This window comes from Nerophis lumbriciformis, linkage group LG11, assembly GCF_033978685.3.
Source record: "Nerophis lumbriciformis linkage group LG11, RoL_Nlum_v2.1, whole genome shotgun sequence".
NCBI lineage: Eukaryota > Metazoa > Chordata > Actinopteri > Syngnathiformes > Syngnathidae > Nerophis > Nerophis lumbriciformis.
The window spans coordinates 2677282-2696777 of record NC_084558.2 but is presented as its reverse complement, the minus strand read 5'-3'; the positions used below and the strand labels follow the sequence as shown (position 1 = coordinate 2696777).

Below are 19496 nucleotides of genomic sequence, written 5' to 3'. Positions count from 1 at the left end.
CTCCTTTAGCTGCCCCCTTGTTTTAGCATAGATTACTGCCTTTGCGCATCTAAGGTTCAAAAGTTAAATTTCAAATATAAGAAGAGTCAAAATTGGGCTCACTCTCTCTTTTAAATACTTTTCTAAATGTTTTTTTGTTGGAAAAAAAAGAAACACCACAAGTATTGGAGTAATTTAGAAAAAGAAAACAAATAATACATCAGGATATCTCAATTAAAAAATAATATATATATACACTTATAGGAGAATAAATTACTTGCTGACAGTAACTAAAATATGGTATGACAACAATAATAAAAATATGACACCCTTTTATTGCACTTTTTTTTTAACTTATGCCAACTTTGATGTATATATATGAAATATTTTTCAGTTGAGAATCAGTGGCACAGTTTATTTGCGTGCACCGAATGTGACCAACAGTGCTTCTGTAACACCTGTGAGTCAATGCAAGATTTGTGTGTCCGGCTCATGTGTTGCACACTCTGTATCTTCTCTCACTCCTCATAACAAAAAAGAGAGGAGTAATATTTCACCCCCCCCCCCCCCCCCCCCCCTCCCCCCTTATCTGGGCTTCTCCTTTGCGGTGCGATTATGTGTCATGCTGGCTTTAGTCTCCACATTCCTTCTTTTACATGCTCGTTTTATTCTCTCTGATGTAGTTTAAATCTCGGGGACAAAATACTATTACGACTGTAGACAATTGTGTGCCCCCACCCCCCTTTTGGGCACCGACCCCAAGTGGTGGTGGTGAAAAGTGATGACGACTCTAAGGCCCCATGGGGCCTGACCAGGGGTCCTAGAAAAATAGTAATAAAAAAACGGTGTGGCACCCAAGTTTGGAAACCCCGGTCTAAATCTGGGTCTCCCTATTTGCTCGGTAGATTAACGGGAGACTGGACACTTTTTGTCCTTAACACTGTCCCCAACATCCTCAGCAGAAACCAGTTGAGCTGTCAGTCACTCAATGACGCCACCCAATAACCTCCTGCTCCACGATCCTTCTGTCTCGCTCTCTCACCTTCTCTCTTCGTCTTATTTCCACTGACCATGCATGTTCCAAAAACAGATCTCATTTTCATTCACGGCGGTGGTCACCCCACCCCCCACCCTCGTCAATTTTTCTCCTTTACCCCACCACTTCTTCACCTCCTTTTCCAAGTGTCCCTGTCACCTCCTCGTTGCTCCACCTCAAGCCACGCCCCCCCGGACCACTCCCCGCCGCCGTGCGCCCCCCACACTCCATGCTGGAATTTGAAGGCGTGTGTCAGCGGGGGTGTCCACCAATCCGGGGACCCTTTATGTGGTATAAAACGCTGGGCAAGTATGCACTTATTCGCTCTTTCTGTCAGACCAGCACTCCTGAATCGCAGGGTGCCACACTTGAAGGGCGAGGGTGGTGGATCAAGGGTGCACATCATCACTTGTTGACAACAGCAGAGACGCAAAAAGAGCGCGGGTATAGGCACCGTCACACGGACCGGCCCTTGTATATCCAATCAGGATGGAGAACGCACACATGAAGGCGCCGGCAGAATGCCTGGCAAACTTCGGGGTCAACGAGAACACCGGCCTGACCCCGGACCAGTTCAAGAAGAACCTGGACAAGTTCGGCTTCAACGGTAAGAAAGGGCCGGGGTAGTGCAATGGCGGGATCCGCATGTCGATGCTTTTTTAGCGAGGCCTTGCAGCAACAGCTGGTTTGACATGCAGAGAGACATTGAGAAGCAGAGATCTTTGAGGGCTTTGAAGGGCTATTTAAAGATAGCCAAAGAAGATGGCTGGAGAGCGAGAGAGACAGGTGACGGCTCAAGAAGCTTCCTGGCTTGACATATCAAGGGGAGGGGGGATCAGATAAATTTAGGCAAGGGCCCTTGGATGGCTTATGGGTTAAATGATATGTATCGATACTAATAAAACACTGAATCTGCTTTCTTCTCGGTGGATCCTTCCAGAGCTGCCAGCTGAGGAGGGTAAGTTTCTGAATTGGACACACGAGGTTAATGTCCGCCATGCAATGTTGATGCATTACGTTGACTTTTTTTTTTTTTTTGCACAGGCAAGAGCATCTGGGAGCTGATTGTTGAGCAGTTTGAAGACTTGCTGGTCCGAATCCTGCTGCTGGCCGCCTGCATCTCTTTTGTAAGGAACTCTATAAGACTGAGGTCAAGACTTCTCAGATACCCCCTCCCCCCTCCCTCTTGCAAGACGTCCGAGTATGACAACTTGAGACAAATTGCAAGTGCTGGGTGTATTAATTCCTGCAGCCGGCTTTCAACCCCTCCAGCTGTCATGATGGCCTTAGAAGGCGAATATTGAGGGTCTAGGGAGGGAGGGTGTTGGTGGTGGTGTTAGTGGGGGGTGGGACTGAAGGGGGGGGGGGGGGGGGGGGATCAGGATGGTATAGGGTGGGGGTGGAGGGGGGTTTATTTTAAGGTTGGGCCAGAAGCTGAGGAGGGAAACTGAATCCTTGGGGAAAAGGTCAGGACTCAAGGAAGGAACGACGGGAACTAAGTCGCAAGAATATCCAATTATTGGAATAACAATGGCGTCATCTAATTATAATCATATTCAATGTACTCATTTATTATGTTCCACTTTGATGCCCTCCTATTATATGCTGATTCCCTCTTTGTTCTTCAGGTGCTGGCTTGGTTTGAGGAAGGTGAGGAGACCGTCACCGCCTTCGTGGAGCCCTTCGTCATCCTCCTGATCCTCATCGCCAATGCCGTGGTGGGAGTGTGGCAGGTCAGTCACTCTAGGCCTGGCCTGACCTAGCATAGCATAGCATGGCCTAGCCTGGCACATTGGGCAATAACACGTATCCCATTACAGCGCTCATGTCGGAGAGTACACAAGCTCCAGTTACTGGCTGTTTGTGCCGCTCAACTATCACTTTTTGCAGCTGCGAGGGCTCAAAATAGTTGTTTTGACCGCTGCGATTGTTGTTGATGGTGTTTCACCCTTTAGCACGTCCAATGTAAACATGTCACCCTACACACACAGAAGGACAACACTGCATTGTATTTGACACACACACACAAGTACTAAGTACATACCAAGTACAAAGCTACCATTATTTACTAATTTACCATTTTAAAATGTACCCATATTTTATTACACCAATGTTATTGTACTTATGTTGTATTCAATTAATAATTATTTTTTTACCACCTTATTTCTTATTTCTCATTCAATTTTATGTACGTCTGCACAATCCAGTGTATTAAGAACCAAAAAAGTAGTAACTGCAACAGCTCTCAAATATTTTTCCTCAAGTTTCACCTCCAAAATATTTAGCATTGCAAGTGCAACCTCAAAGAAAAATGTTGATTTTAATTCTATTTAGGCAAATCTTTGGTTAATACCGCAATACTGAAGTTGTAAATGTCTATAATATCATTTTACTGTAATTCCTTTTTTTTTTATGATGAATTCTTCACTAATATTACTAGATGAAGCCTGTGTTTGATAATCAATACGTTGTGACATTAGTAGTATTACTTAACTGGTACGTTTGTTTATTATGCATATTGCAGCAGTGTATATGAATATATATATATATTTTTTTTAAAGTTATAAAATGTCAAAATCTTTAAAAAAATATGTAAGTAATTAAAAAATTGTCGTAAATATTTTGAATTAGAAATATAATTTGTGTATCCTCCTTATTGAATTATGCAGAATGTGTTGATGCCAGATGTTATGCAGCAGCAGCATTACTGCTATGCAATGCAAACACCTCTGCAGGCACGCTGTTAAGTGCTTGGCACCACTGTTAGGCATTTGTCAGTGCGGCAACATTAGTACATCCCCTTGCCAAGTGTTTGTCAAGTGTTGTGGGCTTTTTTTTTCTGAATGAAAGCCTCGCAGCATTTATCATTCCTTATTGTCAGCTTGAACACAATGCATCACTAAGGTATGCAATAAGCCTCGTTTATATCCAACTTAGCCCTGTTGACATCCTGGTGGCTGACCTCCTTTTTTCGTATTTTACTGATATGAGTGTGTGTGTGTGTGTGTTACTTTTGCAGGAGCGTAATGCTGAAGATGCCATCGAGGCTCTCAAGGAGTACGAGCCTGAGATGGGCAAAGTCTACCGTTCTGACAGAAAGAGTGTGCAGATGATCAAGGCGAGAGAAATTGTCCCTGGAGACATCGTGGAGGTGTCTGGTAAGACATGTTAAGATTGTTTTGAGCTCAGTTAATTTCAAATATGCTTAACAAAGACACAGTGAAGTACATCACAAGTCATATAAAAAAGGAGTAGGAAGAAGCAGAGCTTAATTAATTAAATACTCTGGCTGCACCAAGTTACCATTTCCTTGAAGGAAAAAAATGTGTCAAATTGAGTAAGAATAATTGTAGAAGTCAGGTAACTTAGAGAAAGAACCTGTTTACTTGCACAGGAAACCTCTTAAAGTGTTACTGGACACATCACTAGGTACACCTGCATCCTAAATCCCTTCATATAATATAATGCTCACTTCACACCAAGAGTGCCTTTTAATGCAAGGACCTTTAACAAAATGCTGTACTGTTATCACAAGTGAGTAGCAAGTCCGCATTAGATTGTGCCTAATAGAGCGGTCAGCCTGGTAAAAGCCACATGTCTTTTAAAGGCAACACAAAGCAAGCCGCTGGGCTGTGAAAACATGCTGACTGGAGCAAAACACAATTCACAAAATATAAATACCCTGGCTAGCACCTGCCGCACCTCTTCTAGCCTCCCACCCGCCTGCCCGCTCCTTCCTGCCATTGCACCCACTTTTGTCCACCTGTTGCCCCCCTCTAACTGACAACTCAACCCTGCAGGCCCTCTCCCCCCGGCGGCATCGGTTTACGCTCCGCACCCTTACGAAATCCACGGATCAAGTATAGAAGTGTTGCAAGGGGTTCTCCCTTACAGTCACTTGATTATTATGAGGTGTGAGAAATATTAATGTTCTTGGAGAAGGTCATCGCATTTGTCAGTGTAGGCGCACCGTATAATAAGTACAACATTTGCCTTTACAAAGATAGTAATGCAAAATTGATTGACGCCAAGGCAAACTATCTCTCCATTTATAGTAATAAAACACCCTAGATGGAGTAAATAGTGCTATTTTGTAAGATTCATGCATTATTCAGAGTAATTGACAGAAAAAAATTGTGTGTATGTGCATATATATATATATATATATATTATTTATTTATTTATTTTTTAATGTTTGTATTTATTTATTTATTTTTAATCTTGCAGTGTTACAAATTGGGAAGCTAAATTCCCATAAACAACAAAATTGTATATATAGAAATAATTACTGTAGTAAAATTATTTGAATTGTTTTATTTACTAAATGATTTTAAATAATAATCAACTTTTTTCATTAATTTATTCTGACCACAACAAACCAAAAATAATCTCTATTTAGACAATTCAAATAAAATAGCATTTCCAATGCAATATCAAAACCAGTGTAAAAACACAAAACATGGTGTGCAGGAAGAGCCAAATCTTATAATATTCTTCCCCATCAATCAGATATAATAATCTGACTCTTTAGCAACAATACAATACATAATGACCTTTTCTAACAACATCAAGCATATGATTACAGAATATATTTATATATAAATTGTTTTTTACAAATACTGACAACTATAAGACCACTTATCATTTCATCAAATGTTGTATGTATAAATACAATACACCTTTAAGATGTTTTATGTTTCCTCCTCCTTGTTGGACCTGTAAAATATATATTTTTTGTATCTATTTTGGAATCGAATGTTTTTGCTTTTGGATTTTCTCATTCAACAGACACCACATAGTCACCCCACAATCTGCATTAAATTGAAATTACCCTTAAAATTAAACATTTTCCATTTCCGTCGTTGAACATTAACATAACCATTTTGGAACAAACTGCTAATACTGTAGTAAGAATATGAATGCCAATACTAATACTACTATGACTAATAATCAATTATATTAGATTATGACTGCATTTTTTCAAGAACACCATACATATGAAAGTAATCCTAATCTTACAAACTATCAAACAAACATCTCATTGGCAGACATTTGTACAGTATTTAATACCTGTCCGGCATGAATAATAATAATAAAAAGTGAGCATAATTGTTGTGAAAGTAGACCAATCCATATATATATATACTATAAAAATGGGACCCATTACCTCCCTGCTTGACACTCAGCATCAAGGGTTGGAATTTGGGGTTAAATCACCAAAAGGAATCCCGAGCGCGGCCACCACTGCTCCCCTCACCTCCCAGGGGGTGGAACAAGGGGATGGGTCACATACAGAGGATAATTTCACCACACCTAGTGTGTGTTTGTGACTATCAGTGGTACTTTAACTTTAACTTTTTTTTAAAGACAGGAGTATTTGGAGATGGATAATAACAAGTTTTCATGTGTAATTCCCAGTTGGTGACAAAGTCCCCGCTGACATCAGGCTTGTTTCCATCAAGTCCACCACCCTGCGTGTTGACCAGTCCATCCTCACTGGTGAGCCGACAGCAAAGACAGGCTAATATGGCACCTTTATTGGCAGTTTTTTTAAGCTACATTTCCTCCCCAGGTGAGTCCGTCAGTGTGATCAAGCACACAGAGAGCGTGCCCGATCCCCGGGCTGTCAACCAGGACAAGAAGAACATGCTTTTCTCTGTATGCATTTCCCCTTAATCATCAAGACCTGTGCTCGGACCTTCTGTTATAGCCTCCTCTCCTCTCCACTGCAGGGCACCAACATCGCTGCCGGCAAGGCCATCGGTGTGGCCATTGCCACCGGAGTCTCCACCGAGATCGGCAAGATCCGTGACCAGATGGCCGCCACCGAGCAAGAGAAGACCCCTCTGCAGGCCAAGCTGGATGAGTTCGGCGAGCAGCTGTCCAAGGTCATCTCTTTGATCTGCGTCGCTGTGTGGGCGATCAACATCGGCCACTTCAACGACCCTGTCCACGGGGGCTCATGGATCCGCGGTGCTGTCTACTACTTCAAGATTGCTGTCGCCCTGGCTGTGGCCGCCATCCCTGAGGGTAAGACGGAAGACATTTTGCACAGAACCCCCCTGTGTGGTTTCTGACGAGTTTGTCCGTCTCAGGCTTGCCCGCTGTCATCACCACCTGCCTTGCCCTTGGAACCCGCCGTATGGCCAAGAAGAACGCTATTGTCAGAAGCCTGCCCTCTGTGGAGACCCTGGGCTGCACCTCTGTCATCTGCTCCGACAAAACCGGCACCCTCACCACCAACCAGATGTGTGTGACCAAGGTGAGTCTTCCTTAACTTAAAAAGTCGCTGAACTTGACATAACGACACCTGACCATTTCCTGCTCCACAGATGTTCGTTGTCAAGAACGTCGATGGCAGCCATGTTGAGCTTGATGCCTTCGATATCTCTGGCTCCAAGTACACCCCCGAGGGCGAGGTGTAAGTGAACCATTCCAAAAGCAAAACGCTACTCCCGGTACTAATTTCTCTATAGAACCATCTCTAATTTCCTTTCAATCCTTCTCGTGCAGTTCCCAAGGTGGCGCAAAGACCAACTGCAGTGCCTACGATGGCCTTGTTGAGCTCTCCACCATCTGCGCTCTGTGCAACGACTCCTCTCTAGACTACAACGAGGTAGAGTCTACTACTAAAGCTTACGTGACGCGGAACTGTTGAGCCACATCACCGACTTATGTGCCCCCCCTCCTGCAGTCTAAGAAGATTTATGAGAAGGTTGGTGAGGCGACTGAGACCGCCCTTTGCTGCCTGGTTGAGAAGATGAACGTGTTCAACACCAACGTGAAGAACCTGTCCAGAATTGAAAGAGCCAATGCTTGCTGCTCCGTAAGATAACTCTTCTTTTATCATCAGTTTTCTTGTCATCGATACCTAAGGCTTAATACTCAGCTGATGTTGTCAGACGGTCAGTTTTGGACACTTCACTCGCATAGACATACCTTGTTGGTCTGAGAAACACCAACAAATCCTGTGGGAGTACCTTAGTATAGAGTGGTCTCTTTCCCCCAAATATCCAAACCAAGGGTCACATGAAGGGGCTTTGCACCAAATTCTGGGCCCTCATACACAAGACTCCTGAAGGAGCCCCCATCCTGCCTTCAACCCAAAGTCGCTACCCCACACACACACACTTAACATATGTTCAATGCACTAAAAAAACTAATTATTACATTAATTCGGTCGAAACCATCTTTTTAAAACACATGTAAAAACCTGAATTAGGTTTTTGACTTTTTAAAAATGGAACAAACATAACTAGAACATATATACACATACCCCCCAAATATGTAGTTTTACAAACAAGTGCCAACAAATTCAATATCAAATGGCCAGAATATGAATTTAAACCTGTCATAATTCACTTAATAATGATTATAAATGTTTGTAAAGTAGAGATTAGCTGGCACACATAGGATTATCATCAGTGGGTAATCTGAATCATAATAAAACATCATTATTATTATGATTATATTTCATTAGTGCATCTACTGGGGGTTAAGTCTCCCCTGTCTTTAAAAACTAGTGGAGCCTCTGTTTCGAGCTTTAATCTAGGGTCTTTGAACGCACTACAGTTATGAACAATGAGATGCAACAGTGAAACTTGTACATACATTTCTCTTATGCTGCCACAAATAGATGAATTGTATTTTGACCTTTCTTCTATCACCTCATCTTTGTTCCAAAATGCTGGTGCTGTGTGTGAATGCTTAAAGGTGAGCTTTGATGGCGTTATGAGATCTTTGTTAGATGAAGTGTTCGAAAATGTTTTGCCTCTATCCAAGTGGTACGAACGTTTTTTGCATTTTTGATAGAGGGGTGTAGGTACTCTTAGACATCTTAAAATTAAAAACCTTATTATTGAACTTGCATGGCTATATTATTTTAGTTCAAACCCCGACCGAGTCATACCAAAGACTATCAAAATGGGACCCATTACCTCCCTGCTTGGCACTCATCATCAAGGGTTGGAATTGGGGGTTAAATCACCAAAAATGATTCCTGGGCACGGCCACTGCTGCTGCTCACTGTTCCCCTCACCTCCCATGGGGTGAACAAGGGGATGGGTCAAATGCAGAGGTTAATTTCAACACACCTAGTGTGTGTGTGACAATCATTGGTACTTATATTAACATTTAGGTTTTTTTACAACTTACATATTCAAATGGCATAAAAAAGTCTTCAAACTTTACAAAAGTCCTGTACTTGGGGCTACAGTACAGCATCCCCACTTAGCCCTCCACTTTGCGTCACTTTTGGTGTCTTTATACTGCACCCCTGTTTTTGACCGTGTATCTACTGGCCTGTCTTTGTTCCAACAGGTTGTCAAGCAGCTGATGAGGAAGAACTTCACCCTTGAGTTCTCCCGTGACAGGAAATCCATGTCCGTGTACTGCACTCCCAGCAAGGGTGACGGTGGCGCCAAGATGTTTGTGAAGGTTTGGCCCGCTTCTCTTAGACACTTGCCTTTGCTGCCTCAGCAGAGGATTTTAATCGACCTACCTCCACAGGGCGCCCCCGAGGGTGTGATTGAAAGGTGCGCCTACGTTCGCGTGGGCACCACCCGCGTCCCCCTGACTAACGCCATCAGGGAGAAGATCATGGCCGTCATCAGGGACTGGGGTACCGGCCGCGACACTCTGCGTTGTCTGGCTTTGGCCACCCGCGACACCCCTCTGAAGCCAGAGGAGATGGTCCTGGAGGACTCCACCAAGTTTGCCGATTACGAGGTGAGCGCTTGACCTTCAATGCATTCAATGTGGTGCGACCGTGACCTTTTACGCCCCCTCTCTTTTCAGACTGACCTAACCTTTGTTGGCTGCGTGGGCATGCTGGATCCCCCTCGTAAGGAGGTGTCTATCTCCATCGAGTTGTGCAGAGATGCCGGAATCCGTGTCATTATGATCACTGGTTAGTATTATGTGTTAGAAGTGGATCCTCTCTGTGGGTATATGTATGCAATATAGTGGAACCTATTTTCATGGACCCATATTCAAACCTGTTGGTTCTTCAACAGGGTTTGTGAATCGAAAAGTTCGTATATTGAAGCAAATTTATCCAGAAACAATGTAAACATGAATAATATGCTCCAGCCTATTCACTAATCTACTCAGTAGCCTAGTGGTTAGAGTGTCCGCCCTGATATCGGTAGGTCGTGAGTTCAAACCCCGGCCGAGTCATACGAAAGACTATAAAATTGGGACCCATTACCTCCCTGCTTGACACTCAGCATCAAGGGTTGGAATTGGGGGTTAAATCACCAAAATGATTCCCGGGCGCGGCCACCGCTGCTGCTCACTGCTCCCCTCACCTCCCAGGGGGTGATCAAGGGTGATGGGTCAAATGCAGAGAATAATTTCACCCACATTTAGTGTATGTGTGACAATCATTGGTACTTTAACTTTAACTTTACTTTAGTACCGTATTTTTCGGAGTATAAGTCGCTCCGGAGTATAAGTCGCACGGGCCGAAAATGCATAATAAAGAAGGAAAAAAACATATATAAGTCACACTGGAGTATAAGTTGCATTTTTGGGGGAAATTTATTTGATAAAACCCAACACCAAGAATAGAGATTTGAAAGGCGATTTAAAATAAATAAAGAATAGTGAACAACAGGCTGAATAAGTGTATGTTATATGAGGCATGAATAACCAACTGGTATGTTAACGTAACATATTATGGTAAGAGTCATTCAAATAACTAGAACATATAGAACATGCTATACGTTTACCAAACAATCTGTCACTCCTAATCGCTAAATCCCATGAAATCTTATACGTCTAGTCTCTTACGTGAATGAGATCAATAATATTATTTGATATTTTACGGTACTGTGTTAATAATTTCACACATAAGTCGCTCCTGAGTATAAGTCGCACCCCCGCCCAAACTATGAAAAAAACTGCGACTTGTAGTCCAAAAAATACGGTAAACGTTTTTGAACACAATATACATCGCTGTATAGTACTCTATATCTAACAAACATAACCAGGGGTTGATGGATCAACTTTCTATTTAATAACAAAACCAAAACAACAACTAACTAAACTGTCCTCCTTACTGCTGGAATGTTACTACCGTCACGTTCGGCTCACGTCCTGCCCAATGAATACTGGTGGTGGTCAAGCTAAGCTCTGTTCTCGATGGGTAGTAGGCGCCATTTAGCCTTTCTCGAAGACAAAATGCCCTATGCTTGTGTTGTTTTCGGCTGTACGAACCGTTCAAATCCCGGAAAGAGGAAACGTTTCTTTAGAGTTCCTTGACAGGTTAATAAAAAGGGCGGTAAAGTACAAGATTTTACGAGTTGACGACGAGAAAAGCATGCACCTCACACTCCAGTCCAAGGGAGCAGAGTTTGCATGAGTTTGCAGTGATCACTTCATTAATGTTTGTTTGTAATACTTTTAACGGTTATTATCTTGATATTATTTATATTTCTTAAACACATTCGAGGGTTTTGTAAACCACCAACTCGGCGAGTCTTAATAAAAGAAAGCAAATGTTAGCACAACCTAAAAGAGATAAGCTTTCACCAAAGGCAGCAATCATAAACTAATCTTTCAGCACATACACAATGTTGACATCTATCGTTATATTTTGATAAACACTGGAAAAACACGCTACTTGTAAACGGCGCATGCAACAGCAACAAACATCAGTAGATGTAAAGTTAAATCATGATATTCAACCTTAAACGATGCATACTTATTCTGAAGAGTCTTGATGCCAATTTCCTTGACCCAGCCACACACAAAGAAGTTGTAGATCTCCACTCTTTTCCAATCCAAATCCACTTGTTGAGGGGGAAGGCAGTGTCGACAATGCTGTGGATACTTCCTGAATATTTTAAACTACATATTGCTTGTCCATTGCTTTCTTGATATTGTTGGGTTACATATGACGTCACGCCCGCTTTGCTTCGTCACGGTATAATTCACATGATGGTCGACAAGTTTGAGCGCAGTGTGAATGCAAGTAAGAGACGTGTTAGTAAATGAAGAGTTTGAGCTTGCTGTGCTGTTCCAATTGTTCAAATAGAGAGATGGGAAATACCTTTTAATAGAGTCACGACAAAAGTGGTTCATAAACCGATTAAAAGTCAGATACATTTTATAAGTGCATTGAGGGAATTGGCACTCAAAAATGTCACTTTCATCATCAAGTGGAATACAGTCGTACCAGTCAAAGGTTTGTTTTAACACTTGATTTGTTTGTGAAACTTTCTGTGATGCAAGCAAGTTTATTCTTTGTTTGAGAGCAGAACTAAGCGTAAAGAAAGGTCAAGAGATTGCATTAGTTTGTTTGGGTTCTTTTAAGTTGTGTTTTAGTTGCTATGCCTGAATATAGCTACAAAGCCTTGATTGTGGACATAAACTAACTATAATTTTAAGTCCTAGTAATAAATATTGTGATCGTTGGTCCAATCTCATTGTTGATTTTCATAACCGAAACTAAAAGCTTAGTTGTTGAGCAGGAAAGTCAAGTGCTTTATTCAACACATCATAGCTTCTTTGGTGCTATTTGTTAGCATGAACAAAAAAATCCTTAATAGTATCAATAAACTGGATGAAGAAATCTCTCGTAGGCTCAATAGCATACAGAATCTTGATACCGCTAAATATTGTTGGAAAATAAACATGGCTGAACAACAAGGAAATCTATAGCTAAATAAATAAGACAAAATATGAACTTCACACCATAAAAACAACTGCAGACATGAATTGTAAATGAGACGAATATTTGTAGCAGGAAATCAACTGCAAAAACTAAACTTTTTCTGATTGGCGTCACAATCACAGCAGCACGGCACTTGTTATGTCAATCAAATACATTACTTGGCGATACAGGAATAAATTGTCTTTCACTGATTAATGCTTAATTTGTGGACACGTCAGAAGTAAAGACATGATGTGCCTCTAATCTTTTCTTCTTTAAATCCTTGCAAGTGACAAGGAATTGCGGTTGAGGCGAGCATTAACGTCTACTTCGATGTCATAAATGGTTGAAATCTTTCAAAAATAATTTTTCATATCCACTTTATCTCATTTTAAATATGTATTAGTGATCGTTTATATACTTTTCGGTTGAGTCTACTTCGATGTCATAAATGGTTGAAATCTTTCAAAAATAATTTTTCAAATCCACTTTATCTCATTTTAAATATGTATTAGTGATCGTTTATATATTTACCTCTAAACTTTTCAAAATGCGCCTAGATTTGCACTGGTGCAGGTAAATAAAACAGTAGCCTAACGGGGCTCCAGACCACCACCTGAACCCCGGAAGTGCCTCTAGGTCAAATGATTGCAACCTGGCAATTGAGCTAGGAAAACGAGAAAAATGTGGTAAAAGGGATAAAAAAAACACTTGAAGTACACAACAAAAGCACTGCCGAGCTGATTGAATGAGCACCGGAGAGCGATCAGCCTGCCCACAATGGTTGTGCTGCCGGGCACAAAATGGCTTCGCCCTGAGGTGGATGAAGCGTTTGTGCACCGAGACAAAGTTCCTACACCAAAGCATATTTTTTTCATGCCTGTGGTTCGTACAATACAACAATGAGGGGTTCGTTAATAGAGGTTTTACTGTATCATGATATTGGTTGCTGGCATAGGCAAAGTATTGCAGTATCACCGTATTGTGGAGTCCTTAACTCTATTCCCTCTGCAGGTGACAACAAGGGAACCGCCATCGCCATCTGCCGCCGTATTGGCATCTTCAAGGAGGATGAGGACGTCACCGACAAGGCCTACACCGGACGCGAGTTTGACGACCTGCCCCTCCACGAGCAGGCCGAGGCTGTCCGCAGAGCTTGCTGCTTCGCCCGTGTGGAGCCATCCCACAAGTCCAAGATTGTTGAATTCCTTCAGGGTTTCGATGACATTACTGCCATGGTATGAACGTCAAACACAGGCGATGATGATGATGAACGGCCACTTGATTCATCATTTGCCTTCCTGCCACCTGCAGACCGGTGATGGTGTGAACGATGCCCCCGCCTTGAAGAAGGCCGAGATCGGCATCGCTATGGGCTCTGGCACTGCCGTTGCCAAGTCTGCCTCTGAGATGGTCCTGGCTGACGACAACTTCTCCTCCATTGTGGCTGCCGTTGAGGAGGGCAGAGCTATCTACAACAACATGAAGCAGTTCATCCGCTACCTCATCTCCTCCAACGTCGGTGAGGTCGTCTGGTAAGGGAAGCCGGCAATTTTCATTTCCCACGGCGTGCCGTTGTGTGACCCGTTCTTGTTGGTCCCGTCCTGCGCAGTATCTTCTTGACCGCCGCTCTAGGCCTGCCCGAGGCTCTGATCCCCGTACAGCTGCTGTGGGTCAACCTGGTGACTGATGGTCTGCCTGCCACCGCTCTGGGCTTCAACCCCCCTGATCTGGACATCATGGGCAAGCCCCCACGTTCCCCCAAGGAGCCCCTGATCTCTGGCTGGCTCTTCTTCAGATACATGGCCATTGGTGGTACGTAGCTTGTAGATCTCCTTGTGGGATCTTGTTCAGTTTTTTACCCACTCTGTGTCTTTTCACAGGATACGTCGGTGCTGCCACCGTCGGTGGAGCTGCCTGGTGGTTCCTGTACGACAGCACCGGTCCACATGTCACCTACCACCAGCTTGTAGGTGTTGTCTCTGGGCCATGCCACAGTCTCACTTTCTCCGATACCCATTTAACCGAAACCTCTCCTCCTCCCTTTAGTCCCACTTCATGCAGTGCCACGACGAAAACGAGGACTTCACCGGCGTGGAATGCGAAATCTTTGAGGCGTCTTGTCCCATGACCATGGCTCTGTCCGTGTTGGTCACCATTGAGATGTGCAACGCTCTCAACAGGTACTACAACAAATACAGCATGGGTGCAAATCAGGACTATTCAACTCACGGCTGAGTTCGGAGACAAACATTTTTGCAGCAATTGGCAGATCCTTGCATTGACATTTTAACTTTGCGAGCAAACAGAACCCTGAGGTCTAAAGTTGTGATTTAAACAACTGAGGTGTTCCTCAAAGTACCTTTTTAAGTCCTCTCATTTTAGGCAGTTACACATTTTTTTCGAAATGTGATTTATGTTACCAAGGTGTTGCTGTGGCTTGTTTTCTTCAGACGCAGTCAGCCGTCATCGGTTCAACTTCTTCAGTTATACTAGTGGTGTTCCTTCAGGTTCCATTTTAGGTCCTCTCTTTGTCATCATTTGGGCTATTCAACTGGTGGCTTGTGAATTCAGTTAAAAAAAACCCTGTGAGATACTCAAATGTTTGCAGCAGATTCTTAAAAACACTAGATGTGATCTTTGACTAGCTTTTTTGCAAAAGGTCCTTAGAAACAACAGAACGCTTCTGTAACAAAATCAATAGACCAAAATCAAGTGTATACGGGAGAGGACGCTGGTTCTTCGGAATATAAAAAATAAAACTAATAGTGAAGGGAGGCGGCCCCCCTGGTCATTAGCTTCCTGGAAATGTGGCCCCAAAAAACTATTTAACCATATATCAACTGCACCGAACTATATGCCGCAGATATAATATACTGGTACAAAATATTTTGTAAATGTTTATTTACATACTCGAATTGTTTCCAAACAGTGTCTGTCACATGATAGTAAAACGGCTGATCAAACAAAACATAAGGCTTCGTCATGGACCCACTAGCTGCGGAAGCTAGCTCTCCAATCAGCTAAACAGACTCAATAACTCCACAATGATTGTTTTGGTGAATTTACAAAACTGAAACAATACAAAAAGAATGCCATTGTAAGTTAATAATACAAACACACAATCTTGTAAACGTGTTAGCATATTCACTAATGCTAATGGCACTTTTTTTTATTTACATTTCGATTGCGCATACAATTATGTCTGAAAACACTTTTTTTAAGAACGGGTTGTTTTAGTTATATTGTAAAACTTACAAATGTTGCTTGGAGTAATGAATAAAGAAACGCGATTGGTGGATACTTCCGCTTCATATAACGAAACAGGAAGTACATTTTTAAGCCACATCACCGGTAGTGAGCGAACTCTTCCAAAAGCTGACACCGTAGCACAAACAATAACACACATTTTTAGTGTCTGTGTTGTAGGAAAACTATTTGTTGAATACAAAACATTATGACCCTTAGCGAAGAAAAATCCATTAATTAGCTGCACCGTTATATAAGTGGCAGGGTTCAAAGCGTGGGGAAAACGTAGCGGCTTATAGTCCGGAAAGTACGGTAGTTGAATATATCTACTGTAAATAAATGACACATAAGAGCGCTGGTTATTATTTTTTTCTCCTTCAAGCTTGTCTGAGAACCAGTCCCTGATCCGCATGCCACCGTGGAGCAACTTCTGGCTGCTCGCCGCCATGTCCCTGTCCATGTCCCTGCACTTTATGATCATCTATGTTGACCCTCTGCCCGTAAGTCCACGCATGAAGAGACTGTAGACCTGCCCAATGCAGCCATCGTCGGTTGTAAACTGGCACCGTATAAATGAAGGACTTATTAACGCGGTCCAGCACTGACTCCTCCCCCTTCCCCCTCCAGATGATCTTCAAGTTGACCCATCTGTCTGTGGAACAGTGGATGGTTGTGCTCAAACTCTCCTTCCCCGTCATCCTCATTGACGAGGTGTTGAAGTTTGCCGCCCGTAACTACGTTGAGAGTAAGTACTCTTGCACTTCTGTTCTTTCTAACGAACCGTATCCCCTGTTGTTATCATCACCAATAATGTGGTTTTACCTTCATTTTGTATCATTACCTTTCACATCGTTGACTCGCCATTCGTTATTACATTAACCCTTCTTTGTTGATTTCCAGACTAATTCAGTCCACCAACTCCGTTTAGCCTGTAACTAAATCAAGGTATTATACATCTTAAAGCGCTACTTTCTGCCAGTAAATGTCATTTGTTTGCACGTTTTATTGTCATTCCGTCCCACATGTCCTCATGCACATCCATGGTGCATGTCATGAATTGCAGGTTTATGGTTATAGTTTGTCCTCTTTGCTGCTTTTCGTACTTTTGTATGTATGTTGGAGCCCTTGGGATTTTTTTATTTGTATTTTTTTTGCATTACCTTCGGTGGTGAGTTCTTCCTCCTCTGAGTTACAGCTGTCAGCATTTGCATGATAGCTTATTTAGTAGCAAAGCTTGCTCAACAGCATCGTGTCAGTTATGGTAAATGGTAAATGGGTTATACTTGTATAGCGCTTTTCTACCTTCAAGGTACTCAAAGCGCTTTGACACTATTTCCACATTCACCCATTCACACACACATTCACACACTGATGGCGGAAGCTGCCATGCAAGGCGCTAACCACGACCCATCAGGGGCAAGGGTAAAGTGTCTTGTTCAAGGACACAACGGACGTGACGAGGTTGGTAGAAGGTGGGGATCGAACCAGGAACCCTCAGTTTGCTGGCACGGCCACTCTCCCAACAGCGCCACGCCATATTTGGCTTAATCAGCTATATTAATTAGGGATGTCCGATAATAATTTTTGGCCGATATCCGATATTCCGATATTGTCCAACTCTTAATTACCGATACCGATATATACAGTCGTGGAATTAACACATTATTATGCCTAATTTGGACAACCAGGTATGGTGAAGATCAGGTCCTTTTAAAGAAAAAAAATAAGATAATTGAATTAAAAACATTTTCTTGAATAAAAAATAAAGTAAAACAATATAAAAACAGTTACATAGAAACTAGTAATTAATAAAAAATGAGTAAAATGAACTGTTAAAGGTTAGTACTATTAGTGGACCAGCAGCACGCACAATCATGTGTGCTTACGGACTGTATCCCTTGCAGACTGTATTGATATATATTGATATATAATGTAGGAACCACAATATTAATAACAGAAAGAAACAACCCTTTTGTGTGAATGAGTGTGAATGGGGGAGGGAGGTTTTTTGGGTTGGTGCACTAATTGTAAGTGTATCTTGTGTTTTTTATGTTGATTTAATTAAAAACAAAACAAAAAAAACAAAAAAACGATACCGATAATAAAATACCGATAATTTACGATATTACATTTTAAAGCATTTATCGGCCGATAATATCGGACATTTCTAATATTAATAATAGATATTTGCAAAAACTGTATTTTTCATGGTTAAATCTTAATTTGGTTCATTTAAATAATTACATTAGGACAAAAGGATGATTTATTTACATGTTGTATGTTTGCAGGAGGGGCAGCACGGTGGAACAGGGGTTAGTGCATGTGCCTCACAATACGAAGGTCCTGAGTAGTCCTGAGTTCGATCCCGGGCTCGGGATCTTTCTGTGTGGAGTTTGCATGTTCTCCCCGTGACTGCGTGGGTTCCCTCCGGGTACTCCGGCTTCCTCCCACTTCCAAAGACATGCACCTGGGGATAGGTTGATTGGCAACACTAAATTGGCCCTAGTGTGTGAATGTTGTCTGTCTATCTGTGTTGGCCCTGTGATGTGGTGGTGACTTGTCCAGGGTGTACCCCGCCTTCCGCCCGAATGCAGCTGAGATAGGCTCCAGCACCCCCCGCGACCCCAAAAGGGACAAGCGGTAGAAAATGGATGGATGGATGTTTGCAGGAGGTTTTAGGTTGCTTGCTTTCATTAGACTGGAAACTTTTTTCCCCCGCTTGCCTCAGTTTTTTGGGAACCCAAAAAACATTTGCAAAGCTATTTCAAGTCCTCGTCCGACTGTTTCACCGTTCCGTCGCCCAATTCTAACTGATATTTTTTTCCCCTTTTTGGTAGGTCCAGAGGCTAAATAGAGATGTAGAAGAAGGAGATCTTAAAAGGGTTGGATAGAAATAGGCGAAGAAGAGAGAGAGAGAGAGAGAGAGAGAAAGAGAGAGAGAGAGGAGCAACACAACCTATTGAACCAACCAACAGAGGAGAGAAGATAAAACACAGGGAAATGTGCAAAAAACGACAAAATGTGTTAAAAATCTATTTTAAAAAAATAGCTATCTATATAAGGAAGGAGACTAACATTTTTAAAAAGAAATGTGGGAACATCCCTGCAAATTATTTAAGAAAATAAAATATGTATTAAAAGTGATGTTTTTTTTTTGTTAAACTTGGATATTCTCAGCTGTTGTGTTTTTGTGTCCTCTGTCTATTTTCCTATGATTGACTTTCCAGTTAATTACTTTTAATTGTAGTCATTACTGTCGTGTGCAGCCTCCCTGCTTTATCTTAGTGTAGGCTTGCATTAACGACGTAACTGAAAGGGCAGAAAAAAAGAAGGCACCATCCATCCAGCTGCCAGGACTCCTCCATATATTTATAGGCAGTGCCAGTCAGTGGTCTCTTGGCAGACGTTGGGCATGTCCACGCAGTCTCAACACTTTTGGTCTTATATATTGTTTACGCGATGAAATGAAATAAAATGATGATGACAAATTTGTATTAGTGAGTATACTTTATTGATGTAATCACTTGCATTGGAAATAACCCATTTACAGTCCATCCAAGCTAGGTCATTGCTTGC

General features: G+C 42.2%; 1 protein-coding gene across 3 annotated transcripts; it reads left to right on the top strand.

Moving 5' to 3' along the window:
- The first annotated feature begins 1352 nt into the window (after nt 1-1352).
- On the top strand, nt 1353-19414 carry atp2a1l (ATPase sarcoplasmic/endoplasmic reticulum Ca2+ transporting 1, like). Of its 3 annotated transcripts, none has more exons than XM_061967809.1 (23): nt 1353-1622; nt 1956-1973; nt 2060-2142; nt 2644-2748; nt 4035-4173; nt 6434-6514; nt 6588-6673; nt 6748-7045; nt 7111-7277; nt 7348-7436; nt 7529-7631; nt 7710-7841; nt 9335-9451; nt 9524-9742; nt 9812-9923; nt 13686-13909; nt 13986-14206; nt 14284-14486; nt 14555-14640; nt 14721-14854; nt 16303-16420; nt 16548-16665; nt 18758-19414. In XM_061967809.1, exons 1-23 carry the CDS (start codon nt 1505-1507, stop codon nt 18772-18774), a joined length of 2988 nt encoding a protein of 995 aa, XP_061823793.1. In that variant the 5' UTR covers nt 1353-1504; the 3' UTR covers nt 18775-19414. The 3 variants fall into 3 exon arrangements, with proteins under 3 accessions (XP_061823793.1, XP_061823792.1, XP_061823791.1); XM_061967808.1 differs by adding an exon at nt 16821-16865 and having other exon boundaries at nt 9335-9742; XM_061967807.1 differs by having other exon boundaries at nt 9335-9742.
- The last annotated feature ends 82 nt before the right edge of the window (nt 19415-19496 follow it).